The sequence below is a fragment of the Stegostoma tigrinum genome, chromosome 10 (genome assembly GCF_030684315.1).
Source record: "Stegostoma tigrinum isolate sSteTig4 chromosome 10, sSteTig4.hap1, whole genome shotgun sequence".
NCBI classification, from domain to species: Eukaryota; Metazoa; Chordata; class Chondrichthyes; order Orectolobiformes; family Stegostomatidae; genus Stegostoma; species Stegostoma tigrinum.
The window spans coordinates 55,674,363-55,697,155 of NC_081363.1; the positions used below are offsets into that span (position 1 = coordinate 55,674,363).

The 22,793-nt window shown below is 38.4% G+C and overlaps 1 protein-coding gene across 2 annotated transcripts in view; it reads left to right on the forward strand.

Moving 5' to 3' along the window:
- mia2 (MIA SH3 domain ER export factor 2) overlaps window positions 1–22,793 on the forward strand; it is a 71,535-nt gene that overhangs the window by 42,464 nt on the left and 6,278 nt on the right. For both annotated transcript variants that reach the window (XM_048538365.2, XM_059649184.1), the window contains exons 16-27: window positions 3,018–3,073; window positions 4,749–4,839; window positions 8,034–8,172; window positions 8,920–9,021; window positions 9,099–9,159; window positions 10,522–10,557; window positions 12,936–13,003; window positions 16,837–16,949; window positions 17,825–17,953; window positions 18,220–18,357; window positions 19,868–19,938; window positions 20,157–20,385. In XM_048538365.2, coding sequence (XP_048394322.1) covers window positions 3,018–3,073; window positions 4,749–4,839; window positions 8,034–8,172; window positions 8,920–9,021; window positions 9,099–9,159; window positions 10,522–10,557; window positions 12,936–13,003; window positions 16,837–16,949; window positions 17,825–17,953; window positions 18,220–18,357; window positions 19,868–19,938; window positions 20,157–20,385 — 1,233 coding nt within the window. The remainder of the gene's footprint in view (window positions 1–3,017; window positions 3,074–4,748; window positions 4,840–8,033; window positions 8,173–8,919; window positions 9,022–9,098; window positions 9,160–10,521; window positions 10,558–12,935; window positions 13,004–16,836; window positions 16,950–17,824; window positions 17,954–18,219; window positions 18,358–19,867; window positions 19,939–20,156; window positions 20,386–22,793) is intronic.

Sequence of the window (22,793 nt, forward strand, 5' to 3'; positions counted from 1 at the left end):
GTGGAATATATTTTTGTTGAACATTTTGAATTTTTTTTAAGCCTTCCTTACTGTTTATTTACCACCATACATTTTTAGTTACCAACTTTCTCCTTGCGGATATGGAACTGGCTTTGTCTAAGGTGCTTGTTTCTGTTTGGAGCATTTCATTTTCAAACTTAATGTAGAATTCAATGATATTATATTCATTACTTCCTATTGAATTTTTTACCAAACATTACTAACTAATCCTGCCTCACTCTGCAATACTCTATTTCCAATTGTTTTGTCCTTACTTAATTCCAGAAGGTATTGTCCCTGAAAACAGTTTCAAGAGACTTGTACGATTCAGTTTTGTCAAATCGATTAGTCCAGTCTTTATGAAGATTAAAGTCCCCGCACTGCTTATTACATTGTAACAAAGGCAGTCTCCAATGATTTCTTCTTCAGTCCCCTGTTTAATGGTAATACCACTATTAGATGGCCTATAAATTGTGCCCACCCATACTGATTTTTCTGAACCAAAATGCTTTTGCATTAAGATCCTTATGCTATCCTCCATGATCAAGTCTAACCTTCCTCTTTTTCAATTCTGCCTTGTTGAAATGTTGTGTACCCTGGAGCATTGATGTCTTCGCAGTGCAAATCAGGTCTAAATAATTTACCTCAGTGTGAGCCACTAGTTCTTCATCTTATTGCTGTGGGTGTCCAAACAAAGTGATTTTCTTTATCAATGAAGGGCAGTATGTCAATACTGAATGGTAAAGATTTCCAACCTTTGAGCACTGAGCTAGATTCATGTACCATGTGTGGTGAATATATTAGCAAGTAAATTTCGGTCAGTTAAATGAGCAAATTAAATCTGCCAGTTATTTCCATTTGAATGAACTAGGTATTCAGTCCGGTGGAATCAGTGAAAATGGAAGAAAATCAGTGCCCTTAGTGCCATTCTGTTTCCTTTTGCATATAACCTTGAATGATTTTTCTATTTAAATAATCATCTAATGCTCTCTTCAATACCTCAATCGAACCTGCTCCACCACACTACCAGGCAATGATTCCAGGAATTAACTACTTACTGTATGAAAATCGTTTCCTTTTGCACATCCCATTTGTTTCTTTTATAAATTATTTTGTATCTGTGCCCTCTTGTTCATTACCCTTTTATAAGAGGGAACAGTCCACTCCTGTCTATTCTAACAAGCACCTTCTTGATTCTATAAAATCTCCTGTTGGCCTTCTCTTCAAGGAAAACATTCTCAACTTCTTCATCTGTCTTCATGACTGTTTCTCATTCCTAGGACCTTTTTTGCTACCAATGTCGTGTAGTTACATCTTTAATAAAGTATGGCATCTAAAGACTGTACACAGTGTTCCAGATAAGATCTAACTAGGGTCATGTGCAAGTCCAGCATTAACTCTTCACTTCTCTGCCCCAATAAATAAAGCCTAGGAAAAGGTATGTTTTATTGACTCTCACTGTACTGGTTCTGCAATTTTTCTCTGCTCCTGCACATTCTTTATGGTAGTGCCCCTTTTATAATGTATCTTCATGTCCTTTTTACCAAGATGAATTGCTTCACACTTTTCCACATTGAATTTTATTTGCTACCCACCTATCTATACAGTCCATCAACTTGTCAATGTTCTTTTGTAGCATTACAGTGTCCTCACAATTCACAATGCTTCCAACTTTTGTATCATCTGCAAACTTGGAAATTGACTTCAACACATCAAGAGCTAATTGATATGAAACGGAAAAAATGGTCCTAGAACACCACTAAAAAGCTTCCTCCAGTCTGAAAAATATCCACTAACCATTACTCTCTCTTCCTTTCCTTCAACTAATTTTGTGTCCATGTCGCTACTGTCCCTTTGTTCCATAAGCTATACCCTTTCTCACAACTCTGTGTAGCACTGTATTGAATACCTTCTGAAAATCCACGTACATGATTTCAACAGCATTACCGTCTTTGTGAACTCCTCAAAAATCTCCAGAATTTCTTTAAACTAATTCTAAGCTGGGATTAATATTGTTAAGAGTGTTCTGACAATTCAGAAATTACCCTGGTACTAAATTCCAGGCCATCCACTGAAAGTAGCTGTTTCTCAAAAAGTGGGGTAATAATTGTTTAGCAGTTTTATTTCTTTTGTAGTGTTATTTGTTTACAGCATCAATGAAGAAGTTTGTTTATTTTAATACAAATGATGCAGATAACTTCCTAAAGTTCAGGTGCTTTCCTGCATGTGCCCACGTTTAAGTTATTTTGTAGTAGTAGCATTGATTTGGAAAATAGACAGAAGTATTGGAAAATTTTAAACAGGCCGCCAAAGTAATGTTTAAAAAGCACTTGAGGATTAACTGTGACTTATTTCTTAACAAAGCAATGTCTTGCTACGTATAACACAAAAGTTCATCATTAGAAAAAGCTTTAGCACTTTAATAATTTGTATTTAATAACCATTGCCCTTGACCCTCCTACTCGCTGCTTCTTCTGCTCACTGCTTTCCTCCTCCTCGCTGATCCTCCCATTGCGAGGGCTTGAGAAATGGATGGCAAAAGCAAGGAAATGCAAGGTTCAGCAAGTGGGAGGGAGGCAGAAAGTGGCACAGTCAGCCAGCACGGAGATTTGAGTGAAGTGGTGAGTGAGGGAGATGTGGAGGGAAGGAGAATATAGGAAGGGCACAAAATAGGAGGATTGATGAGCAGATTAAAAGTAGCAAGCCCGTGGGTCAGTGAAGAGCTACAGGAAAGCCACATTCAGGCCACAGATTGCTCAAGGGACAGGTATTGAATACTGCTGCTGTCTGGAGGCTATACCATTTTTATCTTTTGAACACTGTCTTAAGTTCTGATTGAAGGATCTGGATAAAATAATCCTGGTTAAGGAGTTTCCCATTAATATGTCACACTTTCACTTAATATGTGTTTTTCCAGGGTGATTGGTGTTAACTTTCATGGTTGTTTTATCCTAAGTTTTGGATTCTGATACGGCCATCTTCTTTGTCTAAAATATGTCTTCTTTTATGTATATTAGAAATGTCGGAAGAACAACAGAAGGAAAAAATTGAAAAATTGATTTCTGTTGCCAAGGTGAGTTAGTTTGCAGTAGAATCTCTATGCTATGTTACTTGCTTTTATACTTCCTAATAAGATGTTCCTGGGCAACATTCTATCTTTTTGAAGCTCCACTTAATGTACTTGCTTTGAAATGTGTATTAAGCCTGTTCAGATTTATGGAATTCCAACATATCCTAATATTCTTTGTATTGCTGGGGAGATGGTAATGCAAGGCAGAAAATGAATACAGCTGGTACTGCCATTTTTACATGGTCTGGCCTACATGTGACTCCAGACCCACAGCAATGTGGTTGACTCTGAAGTACCCTCTGGGCAATTAGGGATGGGCAGTAAATTCTGGCTGAGCTAAAGATGCCCAGATCCCATCAATAAATTTAAAAAATCTTAATGACCTTAGGGAGCAGCGCAGAGAAGCTATCCATGGGCCTTATCACCACAGCCTTGATTAGGGTGAAAGTGGAAAGGTGGCAGGATGTCCACCTGCCAGTCTTCTGTCAATAAGCAGTTGAGGCTAGGTCAATTGGAAATTTCGGAACAGATTACTATATATTTGTAAGGTGCTAAAGAATATGGAGTGAAGCCTGATAAATAGAGTTCAGATACTGTTCAGATAGAGCTGATTCAGTGATAGAACAAAGTTGAGACTTATTTCCACTCTTATTTTTTTAGTGTTGTCTTTCAAATTACGCTTCTTTGTACAATCAACAAGTGGTGACACAATGGTTAAATTCCTTCTTGTTGAAGATGGTCATTGCCTGTAATTACCTGATAATGATTAGAAACATTCGTACCACACAAGCACCAGGTAATGGCCATCTCCAACGAAAGAAAATCTAAACTTTTGCCCACGCGCAAGTGCCATTGACCATAAACTTTACTGGACCCATCATATAAATACTGTGGCTTCAAAAGTACATCAGTGTCAGGGAATCCTTAAGTTAGTCAGTCACCCCTGATTGTCCAAAATCCATTCACCATCTGCAAGGCACAAGTCGTGAATGTGATGGAATTCTCTTCAACTGCCTTGAGGAGTAAAGCTCCAGCAATGCTCAAAAAAAGTACACACCATTTGAAACAAAGCATCCCACTCGATTGGCACACATTAAACTTCAAACTTCTTAAACGTCACTCCATCCACCACCAAGTCAGTCTTGCAGCAGTATGTACTGTCTACAAGATGAACTCATCAAGGCTCCTTTAACTGTGCCTTCAAAACATGTGCTCTTGACCACCCAGAAGATCAAGGGCAGAAGAAGCATGTGGAATTCATCACCTGTAAGCTTCCCTTCCACGTACCATCCTGATTTGGAAGTATGTCACCATTTTTCCTCCACAGTCGCTGTGTCAAAAACCTAATAATACTGTGGCATATCTGATCTGACTGTAGTGATTCAAAGTTATGTCTGATCATCATCTGGACATGGACAGTTGGGGATGGGCGACAAATACTATATGGTCTCACTGTCGTTCCAAGAATGAATAGAAAAAGTATGCATTGAGTAATTGATTGATCCAACACTGGAGACCACAACTCAGCTGTCATGCCTCAGAATGAGAAATATCCCTACATAATTTGCTGATAGCTATTTGCCAGAAATTAGCCACTTAAAATAAAAACTTTAAAACTCCATTGTCACGATGTGATGTTTGTCATTATTGTTTATAAATCCTTTTAAATTTCTTTTAGTTAAATGCTGGTTTGAAATCAGCAGAAGATGAAAGAAATCAGATTTACAGCAAGTTATCTGATGAAATCAAAGCAAAGCAAGAGCTAATGGGTAAATATAAGAATCTGAAACGTTCATATAATTAGGTAGCATACTGCTATATCATTAGTCTGTTTTTAAAAAGCAAAACAGCTTCTTGGAACAATTACATTAGCACAGGGTTGGAAAGTTCCATTTCCAGTGTTCATTTTTCTTTGAGGAATTTTCTTAAGCAGTTTTTTATTTCCTTACAACCAATTTGAGGTTCTCCCTCTTCAAGGTTTACTTTTCATTAAAACTCCAGATTTACCATTTCTACTTTTGCTGTATTGTAAATACAGTCCTGAAATTCAGCTATTCAGCAATTGAGACTCCATTGACTGATAAACAAGCCTGCCGATAGAAAGCCTGGCTAAAAATGGTGCACCCAAAAGAGAGACGTCATAGTTACTAATGTAACCCCACTTCTTAAGAAGAGAGAGGAGCATGTACTGTAGAGCAGCTAATCTGAACCTTTAGAATGCATAGTTTAAATCAAACAAATGAAGCTTTCAAAATGCTTGGGATAATGACACGTTGCATTTTTTGAATAAAATGCAAAATAATGTGAATGTTTAAAATCTGAAACAAAAACAGAAGATTCTGGAAAACATTTGGGGAGCACAAAATTTCTTCCCCACAGACATTATCTAATCTGCTAAGTATTTTCCTGCATTTTCTGTACTTGTTAAACTTGGTATTTAACAAACTTTAGTTCATATTGTAAGTCGTATTTACCAGATTTTACATAATATTATCAAGCAGTTATTTGTTAGGTCTATAAAGGGGAATAATTGTGTTGGTATGAATCTTTGACATTGGACAGGGCATTTGACAAGGCTCAGTATGGATAGAAAATGTTCAGCTGATAAGGAACTGAGGGTTAAAGTTGATGGCTGTTGCTCGTCTAAGGCCATTCCTACTTTTGTGTAATATATATATAGCATAAATTTGACAGCATCAAGTTTCGATGTTGCAAATGATTTCAGGACACAATAGGTAGGTAGTAGATACAGTTTACTGCAGAGACATGTGAGGTTGTTTTGGGAGGAAATGCATGGAATACGCTATAACTTTAAGATATAGGAGCAGAATTAGCCTTTTGGCCCATTGCGTCTGCTCTGCTTTTCAATCATGGCTGCTGTGTTCTCAGTTCCATTCTCCTCTTTTCTCTCTGTAACCTTTGATCCACTTACAAATCAAGAGTTTATCTATCTCTCTCAAATATACTCAATGACTTGGCCTTCAGCCTTCTACAGCAATGAGTTCCATTGATTTACCATCCTCTGGTTGAAGAAATTCTTTCTCATCTTAATTCTAAATGATTGTCCCTTCACTGACCCTGTGCCCTTGGATTCTAGTCTCTCCTAATAATGGAAACACCTTCTCCACATCCACTCTATCCAGTATTCTGTAAGTTTTAATGGGATCTCCCTCATCCTTCTAAACTCTATCAAATATAGACTCAGAGTCCTCAAACTCTCCTCCTATCATAAGCCCTTTATTCCTGGGATCATTCTTATGAACCTTCTTTGGACCACCTCTAATGCAGCACACCCTCCCTCAGATGCAGGGCATAAAACTGCTCATAACATTCCAAATGCAGTCTGATCTGATCTGAGCCTTGCACAGCCTTAGCAGTACATCCCTGCTCCTGCATTCAGGCCCTTTCAAAGTTAATGTTAACATTGTATTTGTTTTTCTAACTGCTGTTGAACCTACATATTAACCTTAAGACAGTCCTGAACTAGGACTCCCAAGTTCCTTTGGTCTTCAGATTTCGAAAGCCTTTCTCCTTTTCAAAAATAGTCTATGCCTCTCTTCTTCTTACCAAAGTGCATATCCTCATATTTCTCAAAACTGACTCTGGTGGAACTCCACTAGTCACTGGCTGCCATCCTGAAGAACACTGCTTTATCTTTACCCTCTGCCTTCTGCCAGTCACCTAATCCTTTATCCACATCAGTGCCTTCCCCCTACCACCACAGGCTCTTATGCTATTTTGCAGCCTCCTATAAGGACCTTATCAAGGCTTTTTGGAAATTCAAATAGATCACGTACACTGGCTCTCCTTTGTCTAACTTGCTTGTTCAGTCAAAGAATTCTTACATATTTGTCAGGCATGATATCCCTTCGACAAAGCCATGCTGACTCAGCCCTGTTTTACCATGCAGTTCCAAGTACTCCGCAATCATATCCTCAGTAATAGACTCTCAAATCTTAATAATGATTGAGAACAGGCTAATCGGCCTATTATCTGCCATCTTCTTCTCCCTGACTTCTTAAACAGGGGTGTGACATGAGCCATTTTTCAGTTCTCTGGGACTCTCCCTGACTCCAGTGATCCCTGAAAGACAGAAACACTTTTCAGAAAAAATAATGAAAACTGTGAGGGACAGAGAAATGATTTGAGTAGCCATAAAAGCCGATAGCATTTTGAGTTTTATAATTGTAGACATAGACTGCAGAAGTGAAGAAGTAATAAGTTCACTCATTGGTTATTGTGCTATTAAACTGTTCTGTGCCTTATCGGAAGGACATTAGAGCAAGTGACAGTGCACTGTGAAGATTATAAGACCAGGAGTGAGGAGAAACTTGATGGACTGAAACAGCTTCCATGTTTCTAAAGAAGAGATTTAATTAAATTTATTAATTAAAATTAATTAATTAAACTTAAAACAAAGAAGGTTTGTGTTATGGTGACTGAGAAAGTATTGTTTTCTACAAGTGGAGAATCAATGATGAGAGTCACTACTTTAAAATTTGTTTCTAATTTGGGAAAAATTAGAAGAAAATTCTAAGTTAAGAATTATTGGAACATATAACATTTACCACAGTTAATTGTTGAGGCAGAAACCTGTGTTTTTTAGGGGAGAAGTGGTTAAACACATGAAGCATGGATAGAATCCAAAGACAGTTGGATTATTCTTGTTGTAGCGAAGAGGCAGTGAATGGCCTGCTTCAGCAATGTAGTATGTTATGATTCTGTGGTTCTTCTGCCACAGTAAACATTTCTTCCATACGTAATTGTCTACAACCAGTTTCAATTGGAAGTCATGTACTCAAATTGCATTACTATGCCTTTCTTTCTGCACATTTCCTAAATTACAGTTCTATAATTCTCCTAAAAATTCTCATTTATGACCATCTTGTGGTATGGAAATTGTCAAACAAATTAAAACTGAACTTACAAAGTAATCAGGAAGCTTTTTCTTTCCATTTGGCAGAGCGAATTGGAAAACTTCAATTAGAACAGACTTCGCTACAAAATGAGACAACTCAATTTAGGACTGAATACAAGACCATTCAGCAGAAGTTAAAGATCATGACAGAATTATACCATGAGAAAGAAATGGAGCTTCAAAGGTACAAAGCATGATTCGGGTAGAATTTAAATGAAGATGAATTGTGTAGGAGTATAGTTATATTTGAGCATCAGTTAGTTTCAGAAAATTTGTTTGTGTTTAGTAATATGATACTGATTTTGATGCTTACACTTGGTACTGATCTTCTCTTTGAGAAGAGAGGAGGAATAAGGTGAAAGCCAAAGCGTTTCTTAATGTGAGGGAAAAACGTGAAGAAACATTGCTTTGCATTCACAAGCATGTATGTTCAACGACAATAGTTATGGTCTGATGTAAGTTTTCGTTCATGTGATGAGCTCATGTATGGTCCATTGAAAATAAGGAAATGCTGATTAAAGATGGAAGATAATCAAGTTATTCTTAAACAATTTATGTTTGAATTTTGTATTCAAGAGAACACAAGTCTAATTGTAATCGCTGTCTTCTAGCTCATTATGATTTAGGAGATAATATTCAATCTGTAAAATTCACCATTTTTTCATCAACCAAATACCCTGGTGTTGGCTGGTTAGAGTTGATAGAGAGACACAATTTCCTTACAATTAATATAATCCTTTTCAGAAACTGAAAATCCCCAATGAAAATTCCTAAATCAATAAGTTTCAAAATATTAACTCAGCTACAGATTAACACCAAGCCATCACCTTGTGAGGCATTCATAATTATTTTTATTCTTAAATGAACTGGGTAGAAGGTTGTAAGGCTGTAAATAATTTCTTATGATTGTTCTGGGTTGCATTGTACATAGAAATCTGACATTAGAAGAGCATCAGCGTCTACAGAAGGAAGAGAAGCTTTCTGAAGTCGATGAAAAGATTAATCAAGCGACTGAGGAGCTCAGCATTTATAGGTAACTGGAATTTTCAGTTGTTACTTACAATCTTACTTTTGTTTCCAATACCATTACAGTTCTTGCTTTCTTTGCAGGCAACGTGCTAAAGATCTTGAAGAAGAATTACTTAAAACTATAGAGTCGTATAAAAATCAAGTACGTAAAAGAAATTATTGTTTGCTCAGTTTTCGTTAGTTCCATTAATTTTTTTTTAATCTTCTACTATAATGTACAAATCTTAAGATTACCTGCTTCTAAAGCCCTCAGTACATATTCACCAGATGCAGGCTCAGTTATCTCCATGTTCTTCTGGCAGGCATCTCATTCTGCATTCTTTAGAATTCTAGATCATCCAAAAGCCTGCTGGCTATATCCTGTATTGCATAAAGGGATAGATTCTTGGCTTATGCCAAAACAGGAGCAGATGCTGAAGTGCTACTTCTAAGCCTCTTGGTTGTTTTTGCTGAGATTGGATCAGGTGATTGGCTGTCTGTTGGTAGCCCAGCAATCACTAAAAATCACAAGATCATTTGGAATATTGCCTCAGATGACAAGTGCCAGTTTAGGTAGTATTACCGGGTACCAATATTCCAGGCAAACCTTCAAACTCTTTCTGTAGACTAAGAGAGAGCCAATCCTTCCATCTCCATAATGATAGTTCAACTGGTACAAGCCAATTTCAATTTAAGGCTTTTAAAGATTGGAGAGAAATGCTGCCATTCTGAAGTGCCTTCTGGTTTACTTATCTTCTGTGGTCGTTTGCTGTCCCGTTCAAGCTTAAAGGCCTGTTACTGCTCTCCATCTTTGAGACCTCTAAGATCAGCAAATCCATCAAAATCTTGGTCAGTGAGTCCACACTCTCCACCTCCAATGCACTTCACAGGGTCCTGATGTCTGTTTCTCGCCCTTGCAGGGAATATTCAGCTCAAGTCTTGATTATCCATTATGCTAGTGCTGACTGACTTGTATTCTTCCTAATGTTTAAAACCTGTTCTGGTTTTGTATTCTCTAGATTTGTAACATTTTCCAGCTTCATGTGAGGTCTCTGTTCCTCCAGCTCTGATCACATGCATTCTCCTTTCACCAACCCAATCCTCCTGACACTGCACCCCATTCAGCCCATGTCATCAGTCATTTTGTACCTATTCGATATAACTTAGTATCAGATTCTCTATGCCTTTCCATCTTTCCTCCATTGACGCACTTTAAACCACACATTCCCTTCCATTCCACCCCAATATTCATTCGTTGGCTTGATGTTGACTTCTGTGAGATATTTCAGATACTTTTTTCAATGTTTAAAGTGCTATATTAATGTGAATTGTTACATTAAAATGTGCATTAATTTGCTGTTGTCATAAACAAAGACATAATAGCCAGTGTTCTGCTTGTAAATTGAAGTTAATGAAACATGATCTGTCAATAGATTACAATCATGTTGTTGTTAGATACTTGAAAATAGGGCTTCATTATTTTGTTGAACAGACTTCAATAAAACAATTTTATTTGCATTTACAGATTGTATCTCATGAGAAAAAAGCACATGATAATTGGGTGAGTTTCAGAAGTAAGATGCGATACTGTATGTTTAAGTTTCTGATCGATCAGTTTATCCTATACAGTTAAAATATTTTGCATTAGTTGTAAACTGACTTGTGGCATCTTGGAGATAGTCAGAACTGCCGATGTGGAATCAGAGATAATGGTGTGGAGCTGGAAGACCACAGCAGGCCAGGCAGCATCAGAGGAGTGGAAAACTGACGTTTTGGGTCAGGACCCTTTTTAAGACATGGGGAAGGGGGAAGGTGGCTCTGGAATAAATAGAGAGGGGAAGGATGAGCTGGGGAAGGTAAGTGGGATGGCGATAGGTGAGTGCAGGTAGGCAGTGGTGGGGATTGGTCAGTGAGGTGGGACAGAAGACGGACAGGTCACGGAGGCAGGGTGAGAGGGAGGGTTGGTTGGAGACGAGGCCAGCGTTTGAAGACTTTGAAGCTAATAAAGTCCACATTGAGACCGTTGGATTGTAGGCTCCCAAGGCGGAATATGAGGTGCTCCTCCTCCAGTTTCCGGATGGCGTCGTTGTAACACTGGACGCCCAGGATGGACATGTCGTCGAGGAAGTGGGAGGGGGCGTTGAAGTGGTTTGCGACTGGAAGGTATTGTCATTTGTCGTGAACCAAGTGCAGGTGCTCTACAAAGCTGTCTCTGAGCCTTCGCTTGGTCTCAATGATATAGAAGAGGCCACATCAGGAGTAGCGGACACAGTAGACCGCATTAGCAAATGTGCAGGTGAACAGCTGTCTGATGTGGAAGGTTTTTTTGAGTCCTGGGAAGGAGGTGAGATGGGAAGGTGTAAGAGCATGTGTAGCACTTCCTGCGGTTGCAGGAAAAGGTGCTGGGGGTGGGGGGGGGTTACTGGGGAGTGTGGAGCCAACAGAGAGAGCAGTCCCTACGGAAGGCAGATAGGGATGGGGAGGGAAATATATCCTTTGTTGTGGGCTCAGATTGCAGGTGGTGGAAGTGATGCAGAATGATGCTTTGATTCCAGAAGTTAGTGGGGTGATACATGAGGACAAGGGGGAATGCTGTCTTTGTTTTTGTTGCAGGGAGAGGGTGTGAGGGCAGAGGTGCGGGAAATGCAAGAGATGCGGTTGAGAGCAATCACAGGAAATGATACACCTGCCCCTACACCTCCCCCCTCACCTCCATCCCAGGACCCAGAAAACCTTCCACGTCAGACAAGTATTCACCTGCACATCTCTAATGTGGCCTATTACACCCACCGTTTCTGACGTGGCCTCCTGTAGGTCTAGAGCAGAGGCTGGGAGACAGACCTCTTTGTATAGCACCTGTGCTCCGTTCACGACAAACGAATTCAACTCTAGTGTCATAATGACACCATCTGGAAACTGGAGAAGCAGCACCTCATATTTCTGCCTTGGGAGTCTACAACCCAATGTTCTCAGTGTGGACTTTACCAGTATCGAAATCTCCCCACACCCCGGCCTCATCCCATGACCAACCCTCCCTCCCATCCCCACATCATTGACCCTGTCCATCTTCTCTCCCACCTCTCCACTCCTCCCACTTCACTGACCAATCTCCACTACTGCCGACCTGCACTCAGGTATCACCATCCCAACTACCTTCCCCAGCCCCAACCCCTCCTTTATATGTTTGTGACAGCTTGGGTTTGTAAAAGGTGTTAGATCAGTGCAAGTTTCTTTCTGTTCTTTCTTTCCAGCTGTCACATTTTTTAGTCCCACATTTCTCCAAGCATAACTGTTGTAATTGAATATATCAATAGTTGTCATTTAATTTTCCTATCTCAACTGTCGCAGAGTAGTTGGTAGCTGTGTAGTAGATGTCTCTGCAGTACATTCATGAAATTCTTTTCCTTTACTACCACTGTCTTATATAAAGGAAAAATAAATTAAATTCATCAACTGATTATTGGACAAGTTATACATATTTGGAAAATATTCAGTTGCCTGTAGGTGTATGAGTGAACTGGAAAGATTTCATGACAGTCAATAATCACTGAAGCTAAATCCAGATTTATTAATTAAATTCAAATTCCACCAGCTGCCAAGGTAGGATTTGAATCAGTGCCGTTGGATTATTAATCCAGTGACTTTACCACATGCTGTTACCTCTGAGAATTATTATAGCTATTCTGCATTAAAGTGATTTCATCTATGACCTATTCTAGGAATCTTGTTAACACATGTTCTGTGATTTTGTTTTTATTTCTCATTAAAAATATGAAATTATTGGTGGAAAGTTGCATGCTTATGAAATTAAAGTACTTAACAGGCTTATCCAGTTTGGTCAGTGAGGCCCATTTCCCATTGCAAAGTAGAGAATTGTAAATGCTAATGTTTACATTATCAACATTTAGAACATTTTAGAAGAAATATTTTTATTTGTAGCTGTCCGCTCGTGAAGCAGATCGAGAGCTTGGCAACATTAAGAGAGAGAATATTCACCTTCGGCAAAAGTAAGTTTCTGTCTGTTCCAAAATATTTCAATATGATCTAAAATGAGTTTTTTAATTCTTTTTGTACATAATAGCAATATTTTTCTACTATTTATGAAGATTGCTATATCAAGCTCAAATGAGATTTGTTTCAATAAATACATCTTTAAATGTTGCTGTTTTTTAAAAAAAAGTATAGATTTCATCTGTAGGTACTTTCACCGTAACCCATATGGATACAATCACATCTGTTGTTTGGAAGGGAATGTGCATGATGATAGGAACTGTCTACAATATTTCAAAGTTTATTGTGTCAGAGATTACCTTCAGAATTGCCTTCAGCATTCATGGTTTTTTCTCCATTTGGTGGGTAGAGGATGTAGAAACTGATTCCATCAATGAACGTATTTTTTCCCTAAACGTTTAGATCTATGAAAGTATATCTCAAGATTCTCCTTCCTAAGTAAGTTATACTTCATACTATCAGTAAATGAAACTGCACTTCCAGGATTTTCCCCGCAAGTTTCTTAACCCAGCTGTCAGCTGAAATTGATTAGAGACTTGCATTGAATAGGAAATCACCACAGTGTGTAATTATCCCCAGGCCAACCAATTAATGATCAGTAGCAGGACTCACTGATCAATTAAAGACAGTGATCAGGTTGTTGAGATTCAAGGACAATTGAGAGTTCCTTTGGCTTGAAAGGTACTGCAGACTACAATGCAGGCAAATAAGGGAAAGAGCACTTGAAAATTGAGGTGCCCTCTCTGCAACTTCTTAAATTTAAAGTAAATTCTATTTTTGCAGCCAGCCAATCACTGAGAGGTGTGGGGCAGTCTGTAGCTATTGCATCATAGACAGGGAGCCCCTTACGTGCTACTAGGTGATTTACTCCAAGTGGTTCAACTGACCCTCGCCACCTGCAGAAACCTGGAGATCAACTTGAAAATAGTTTGATCACATTATTCTTGTTTGCACGCTGTATTTAGCCAGTTATTTTTAAGAAAGAAACAATTATTTTAAATTTTCTCCATTATCCTAAATATTAAAAAGGTTTGTACATTCATCCATCCCTTTTTACAATTTTGATGTACTCACTTGATGCACTATTCATACTTTTCCTGGCTGTGGTTCACATTGCTGCTGATTGTATTGCATTACTTATAGCTGACCATACTCTTGAAAAACCTTAAGTAATATGTTGCCAAAATAAAACTGTTCTGCACAAAGTGTTTGCTCCTGTGTTGCCACAACAGAGACTATCATAAACATTGGATACAGTACTTCCTGATATTCAAATAGGAGTTCTGTTCTTGTAACAAAGAAAAATATGCCCAGCTTTTGGTAACTTATCACACAGGAACTTAGTAATTAAAATTAGAGTGATTGAGAATTAGTTGACAGACAGAAAGTAGTAATAAAGAGATCAATCTTAGAATATTATTATTGGGGACCAAAAGGGCCGATGCTTGACCCACTACTGTTCGCAATCTACATGATTTGGATGTGGGGACCAATTGTAATATTTTCACACTTTTTGATGACACCAGATGGGTGGGAATGAAAGATTTGAAGAGGATGCAAAGGGGCTTCAAGAGGATTTGGTTGGGCTTAGTGAATAAACTAGAATTTGGCAGATGAAATATGATGTAAATAAGTATGACACTTGATAGAGAAAACAAAGAGAATATTTCTTAAATGGCAAGAGTTTGGGAAGTGCTATGACTAAAGGGATCTAGATGTCTTTGTCCATAAGTCGCTAAAAGCTAGTGGGCAGGTGTAGCAAGCAATTCGGCAAACTGTGTGTTTCCATTCATTTCAGTGGATTTGATTACAGATATAAAATGTCCTGTGGCAGTTGCATAGAGCCTTGGTGAGACCTCACTTGGAATATTATGTACAATTTTGGACTCCTTATCTAAGGAAGGATGTACCTGGCCGTGGCTTGACTGGTGAATCTAGAATAGAGGATGTAATCTCAGGTTAAGGGCTAGGGCGTTTAAGAAAGATGAGAAATGTCTTTTCTCAAAATAGTCAATTTTAAAATTCTTTACCTTGAGGACTGTGGAATCAAAATCATTGGGCATATTCAAATCAGAAGTTGTTAGGTTTCTGGAGACGAAAGACATGTAGGGATATAGAGATAATGTGGGAATCTTCAGGTAAAAGACCTGTCTTGACCTAATTGAATGGTGAGGCAGCTATGATTGACTGAATAGTCTATTCCTTTTCTTGTATTCTGAAAGTAGTACTTGGAGATAACCTCCTCCTCCTCCTTCCCCCGCCCCCCGGCACAGTTAATGCAGAAATGTGACCCAACTGATCTGTGCAAGAGATAATAGGAACTGCAGATGCTGGAGAATCCAAGATAATAAAATGTGAGGCTGGATGAACACAGCAGGCCAAGCAGCATCTCAGGAGCACAAAAGCTGACGTTTCGGGCCTAGACCCTTCATCAGAGAGGGGGATGGGATGAGGGTTCTGGAATAAATAGGGAGAGAGGGGGAGGCAGACCGAAGATGGAGAGAAAAGAAGATAGGTGGAGAGAGTATAGGTGGGGAGGTGGGGAGGGGATAGGTCAGCCCAGGGAAGACGGACAGGTCAAGGAGGTGGGATGAGGTTAGTAGGTAGGAGATGGAGGTGCGGCTTGGGGTGGGAGGAAGGGATGGGTGAGAGGAAGAACAGGTTAAGGAGGCAGAGACAGCCCAGCTCCTCCCCTCCACCCACTGCATCCCAAAACCAGTCCAACCTGTCTCTGCCTCCCTAACCTGTTCTTCCTCTCACCCATCCCTTCCTCCCACCCCCATCTCCTACCTACTAACCTCATCCCACCTCCTTGACCTGTCCGTCTTCCCTGGGCTGACCTATCCCCTCCCTACCTCCCCACCTATACTCTCTCCACCTATCTTCTTTTCTCTCCATCTTCGGTCCGCCTCCCCCTCTCTCCCTATTTATTCCAGAACCCTCATCCCATCCCCCTCTCTGATGAAGGGTCTAGGCCCGAAACGTCAGCTTTTGTGCTCCTGAGATGCTGCTTGGCCTGCTGTGTTCATCCAGCCTCACATTTTATGATCTGTGCAAGAGTTCATCTTCCCATGTTACTACTAATAATATATCAGGGTATATGTTCCTTAGCTTCCTTTCCATCTTGTGTTTATGTAGCCTGCCTTTAATATATTGTTATTGATTTTCCCCAATTTTCACAAAGTAACAAGTTCCACATTATCTCTGTTGTGTAATTTTCTTAGTAACTAGTTTATATTTATGAGAGGTCAATTTTGAAATTCTGCACAAGTGAAAACATCTTCTCTATCTTGTTTTAATTCATTGTAATTTTAAAGATTTCTATTATGTCACCACTTTGCCGCATTTATACAAACGAAGAGAGACTTGGCCTGTTCAGTCATTTCTGATCATGATTCCCTCCGTTTTAGTTTCATCATTGTGATCCTTTTGTATTTATGCCCTGCCATAATTTATGCAGAAAGCATTATTTACAGATTCTAGAATATTAAACATGGTCGTCAGTAATTTGAATTGCTTGCAATTCAGTGGAAATTATTGTAGAATCTAAACCCTGCATTGGGGTCTGTATTTAATATGCACAATCCTGTTGATGGTATTATAGTAAAAATGATGATGGATTGTATAAAGAAAAGGATTGACTTTCCAATAGAATAAGAAGTTATCTCTTGGAGTCTTGTGGCACAGTGGCAGTCTTCTGGGCCAGAAGATCCAGGTTCAAGCCCCACTGTCCTAGATTTGTATGTTAACAAGTTCAAACAGGTTGATTGAAATAACTAAAACTCTATCCTGTGTCAACTTTAGGGTAAAGTATATTTTCATTTTACAGGATAACTGAAGCGGAACTCAAATTGGACATAGCATTGAAGGGTCCACTTGTCAATGATATATCTGGAAGACCAGCATTATTAAGTTCTTCAACACTTGTCCCACCTTACAGAGGTACTGAGCTTTTTATATCTTTTTTAGGACATACAAGCATTACAAATTAGAAGTTCAAAGATGATCTAAATGTGGTCTCAACTCAACTTTCCTACATTCCAGTAATATTTTGAGTCATTACCCATCATCTGCCTTTTAAAAATATTCAGCAACCCTGACTCCACTGCTTTCAGAAGAGAAATCCAAAGTCTTATGATCCTGTAAGAAAAATATTCTCATATCTTTCAAATTAACAGTAACTTACACCCCCACACAAACACACAAATTGTATAAATGTGAAGGAGAGTGAGCATGTTTATAAGGTAGAGGGGAATGACTAGGGAAGGGTGCAAGGGAGAGGGATGAGAGGATGGGCACAAGGATAATGAGGATGGGTGAATGGCGCGTAAGAGTGAGGTATCAGAGCATAGGTGGTAAGTACGAGGGAGTTGAGCAAGGATAGGGACAAAAGAGGGGCAAGAGGGCAAGAGAGACTGTCAGCAAAGAAGAAGCTTGTAAATGCTTAGCTGGGAGAGGGGCAGTGTGGGAGTGCATTGACGTGATACAGTAGGGGAGGCAGGGCCATTGAATACTCTTAAGCTTTATATATTTAGACAGATTATTGATTGGTATACTGAAGATAGACAGAAAAATGGATTTGAAGCCTCAATCAGGCCACAGTCTTAACATTTAGCAGAGTAGGCTCAAAGGGCTGAATGGCCTACTGCTGTTCCTAATTTGTCTATTCTTCAGATGTATATTCAAGAGACTTTACTTCTCTGAGTTAGTTTATTTATTACACTACTGATTTGTCTAAATTTTAATTAAAAACAAAACGTTTTTGATTTCGTGAATGGAAATTAGAGGTGTTTAGTACTTTGCATATTGCATTGCAGGAAGTTCTCCATATGACTCTTCTCCAGTGGGTCGACCTGGCTCTGATTCCGTGGGTTTTCTGTCACCTCCTTTGGTAGATGGACCCTTAAGGTTTTCACCTTTGCTTCCTGGAAGACCAGATTTCAAAAGTAATATTCTCTATCATAATAGTTTAGACTAAGTACTGAGCAGACAGATTTGTGTGATTTTTTTGTTAGCTTTCTGAATAGTAATGTAAATGTACGAGTGCTATCATGAGTGAGAAAAGTTGTAAAGAAATTGCTTTGGAATGCAGACTAATTTACAAAATGGATTCTATAGTGTGTACAGTGTTTGTTTGTTAAGAATTATTAACCACAACATCTAAAATGTATTCTAATTTATTTTGGTGTATTCTTTTGTCTATGGCACAAAGGTCCATCTGTTCATGCCTCAAATGAAAATACAGATTCAGTCTCTGACCAATTGTCTGATCATCACGGTCAGCAGTCTGATAGTGGGTCATTGTCCCCTGTGTGGGAAAGAGAACGGAAGCTGTTGGAGATATCATCAGGTATATAAGGATCTTTTTGTAAAGGACTTAGTTCTACAATAGATTTAATCTGAGGTATATTTAATTTTAGGTGGGTTGGGATGACTTAATATTTCCTAGTAAATCTTATTCTCTAAATACTACTTAAAAAATCAAGATTTTGAAGAAAATCTTTGATTATGTGCAATGTACTACTACATGCAATTTCATTACTCTGGTGTAATTCTAAAACATCAGACATCAAACAAAGGTTATATATAGATATTCTGGAAGTTTTACATGAATCAGTAGAATTATACACTTACACTAGATCTTTTCTAGTTATAAAATAATACTGAAGCTATCATTTTAGTATAACACAAATGAATTGGAAAAATAAAGCAAATTGTAAACATGCTTGAGAAATTCGTGGGCAGAAAATATAATGACTGAAATCAGTCAAAATCCAAAAACTGATAATCATTAATATCCAATTAAGCACTTTTAAAATTAAGTTTAAATAGACCTAAACAATTACTTTAACAAACATATTCATAATGATGAGATAAAAACAAAGTACTGAGGATGCTGGAGATTTGAAATAATAACTGGCAGTGCTGGAGAAACTCAGCATGTCTGCAGCATCTCTGGAGAGAAGAAACGGACTTAACATTTCGAGCCCAAAATTACACTTTTCAGTTCTGACTTTTTACAAATTGTTTTTATTGGACTTGCAACGTTAACTTTTTTTAATCTCTCTGCAAATGTTGCAAAATCTGAATTTCGGTGGCATTTTCTGTTTTTATTTCAGACCTCCAGTATCTTGCTTTTATTACGGTGTCAGAGTAAGTTGGCTGAAAAATGCACAGGTTACAATGTCCAAATATCAGTCAAAGAAGATGTACATTAAATATCATAACCTAGTTTAAAAATTTTAACATGTAAAGTACTAAATCTGATTTTGGTTTTTGTGCATACATTCTGTTTCTAAATTTAAATCTTTCAATTGTTTATTTTGGGATGAAGATAATCATAGCTAGAGGATTCTTCTTTAGATTTTCAAAACCCATCCTGTTTGGCAAGGAGTTGGTTCAGGGATAAGGCAGGAACAGGATACTGATTGTGGATGATCAGCCATGATCATAATGAATGGTGGTGCTGGCTCGAAGGGCCAAATGGCCTACTCCTGCACCTATTGTCTATTGTCCTTAACCATTTCACCTTAATCATTTCACTAAATCTCTTAAAGTTAATTTCTTTAAGTCACGTGGCTTGTCTTACTTTGATCATTCCACATCAAGTTTTATCAAAGTTGGTGGGTAATTATAAATTGCTGTACTGCTGCACAAGGTGCTGAATGAACTTTCTGTCTCTCCATATGTACGTTTGCAGTGTTTACAATTTAGTAATTTCTCTTATTATTAAAGAGAAATGAATAACAGTAATAAGGAAGAGTAGAAAATCAGTGAGGATAGCATTGCATTTGTAGTTGTCCTGGTAAATGATAAAATGTATTTTATGAATAACTTCATTCCACCTTTCTTTTGAACAGGTGAATGCCCAACGCTAGAAAGTGGCATGGAAATTTCAAATTCTGCTCCAGGGAATCAGACCCAAGTCCATGCAAGTCTATTTCATTTGTTATTGCTGTCATTCATTTTATGCTGTTCTCTCCCCATTGCTTCTTACCTTTTAAAAGTCACCGAGAACAGACACCATGTATTCAACTGAGAAAATCACTAGTTGCAGGAAGCTTTCTATTTTTACTTGATTACACAGCTCATTTTACTTCATTGCAAGATTTATTATTACACATTAAACAATGGTGATCTTTTCTGCAGGGTACATCAAATATATCTATAAATCAAACCTTTCCTACTGAAGCTGGCTTTGGAATTAGACCTGGTTTTGCTTCTGCCTCTCCTAAGCAAATACCTTTGTTACCTTTTGATCCACGAGGTCATTTCCTGCACAGGGGAATTCCACTTCGTCCACATAGTGGAATCTATGGCCTTCCAGAACGCATCCCTCTAAGAGCTTTTGGTTTACCACCTCATCCTCCCATGAGAAGTAAGTATACTCATCTATTTATCCATTTGGTGACAGTATAAAGTAGGGTTATTGAAAACATTCATCTCAGGTGCTGAAAAATCATCTAAAAGCAGAAGAGCTATCTTTAGATGATTGTATCAGGTGAGATTTGTTTGGTTTGGGAACATGGTTGGCATGAACTAGTTGGACCAAAGGGTCTATTTCCATGCTGTATGACTCTGTCCATTCTGTGTAGGTTAGATTTGAGTGGTAGAACAAACACCATTATAACCAGGACACCTTTTCCCCCCGCACCTACAGAAATGTCTGAACCTAAACCTCCAAATAAAAGTGCAGTGAAGATAACCGTCACTTTATTAGTCCAGGATTTATTCATGCTTTCCTGCAACACATAATTGGGCCTTCATCTAAACTCCAGAGATGAGGTTTGCTCTTAACAATATAATAAGTGCAGCATCAAGGTTCCTCAGAAAAAGAAGTGCATGGAAGATGGTTGTGTTAGAACTTAATTATCCTATTTTCAGGACATAACTGCTGAGTTTGTCAGGGTAGAGTCTTAGGATCAACTATTTTTGCTTCTTCAATGATCTTACCTCGATCCATAAGGTCAGAAATAGAAATGTTCTCTGATGATTGCGTGCTATTCAGCACCACTTGTGACACTTCAGATACAAAGCAGTCTGTGTCCATAGGCAATAAGACCTGGACAACATTCAGACTTGGGCTGTTAAATAGGAAGCTACATCCATGCCCCAACTGCTAAGCAAAGACCGTCACCACCAACAGAGTGTCTAACCATTTCTCCCTAACATTCAATGACATTACCATTGCTGAATCTTCCACCATCTACATCCTGCAGATCATCATTGATCAGAAATTGAATTGTGCTAGCCACACAAACACTTGTGCCGACAAGTCAACATCAGAATTCTAAAGTGTGTAACTCACTTCCTGATTCCTCAAAGCCTGCTTACTACATATAAAGGCACAAGTTAAGAGAGTGATGGAATATTCCCTACTTGCCTGGATGAGTGCAGTTCCAACAGTACTCAAAGCTTCCCGGATGAAGTGACCTATTCGATTGATACACTATCAACAACCTTAAGCATTCACTCCTACCATTGACACTCAGTAGTAATAATGTGTACCACTACAAGATGCACTGCTGTAACTCAGAAAGGCTGTTTCAAGAGCAGCTTCCAATCCCATGACTGTTACCACCAAGAAGGATAAGTGCAGGCGGTGCATGGGAGTGACATTAACTCAAAGTTTACTTTCAAGTTACACACCATCCTGATGTGAAACAAATCACCTTTCCACCACTGCGGCTCAGTCAAACTCTCAAAACTCCTCTCCAACAGTGATGTGGATTTTTCAAAATGTCATGGACGATAGTTTAAGAAATGAGCTCACCATCAAAAATATACAGGGGAAAATGTGCTGGCATAGCTAATAATGCCTTAACTAATAAAGAATAAAAATAAAATCTGTAGGACCCACAGATTCAGTGTTCACAAAATAAATGGGATTCGATGTCAAATTCCTATAGACTATTAGGTGTTTCATTCGAGGTCTGCCTTCCCAAAACTGGCAGTTGGACCTGTTTATGGATCAAAAGGTATTTAAGAATCCTGGGGACAAGTTAAAGGTAATCCAGCAAAAATGGTGAACTATATTTGGGAACTATTTCCTGAGTGGGGCAAGTTGCTAAAATCTAGAGTATTGTAACTTTATTTATCAAAACTAGATTCAATAAATGTTATTAATTTAAATTGCAATCAAGTTGAATACATTCTGAGAGCAAAATAGCCCATTTTATTTATCCTGGCCAAGAATTCCAGCTGACAGTCTGAAACTAGGACCTGATCTAATTGGCTGTTGTAAAATTTAGCAAGGCTTGTTGATAATTTAGACCACTATGATGATAATCCATCCTTGGGTGTATCACTACAATCAGTTTGAATCTAGGGCTACACATTTTGAGGCTTTTGTTGCTGAAATCCTGTTTGCCCAAAAAATCTAATTGGAATATATTTGTTAATATAGTTTAACTCTTGTGTTGCTCCATGTACTTCTGGGCAATTTAAATATGATATATATTTTGTTGGGGTGCTGGTCCTTTTAAGAACTACAGATTCTTTGCAAGATGAATTCTTATTTTTAAAAAAATCAGCTGATGACTTTCAGCAAGTTATTATACGACCAATCAACCTTTGAGATGAACAATAGGAAGAGAAAATGTCGGACAGATTATAGAGATTGTGGTTATGGGTCTGTTTTAAGCAGGATTTGTTGAGTTTGAAAAAAATTTGGCTGCAGAAACCACTAGTATTTCTGAGTTGGCAGAACTAAGCTAGAGTGCAGCAAAACCCACTCTGGAGATGGAGTGTCCATAGATATGAGGTGCTAAAAGGATGACGGAGAGT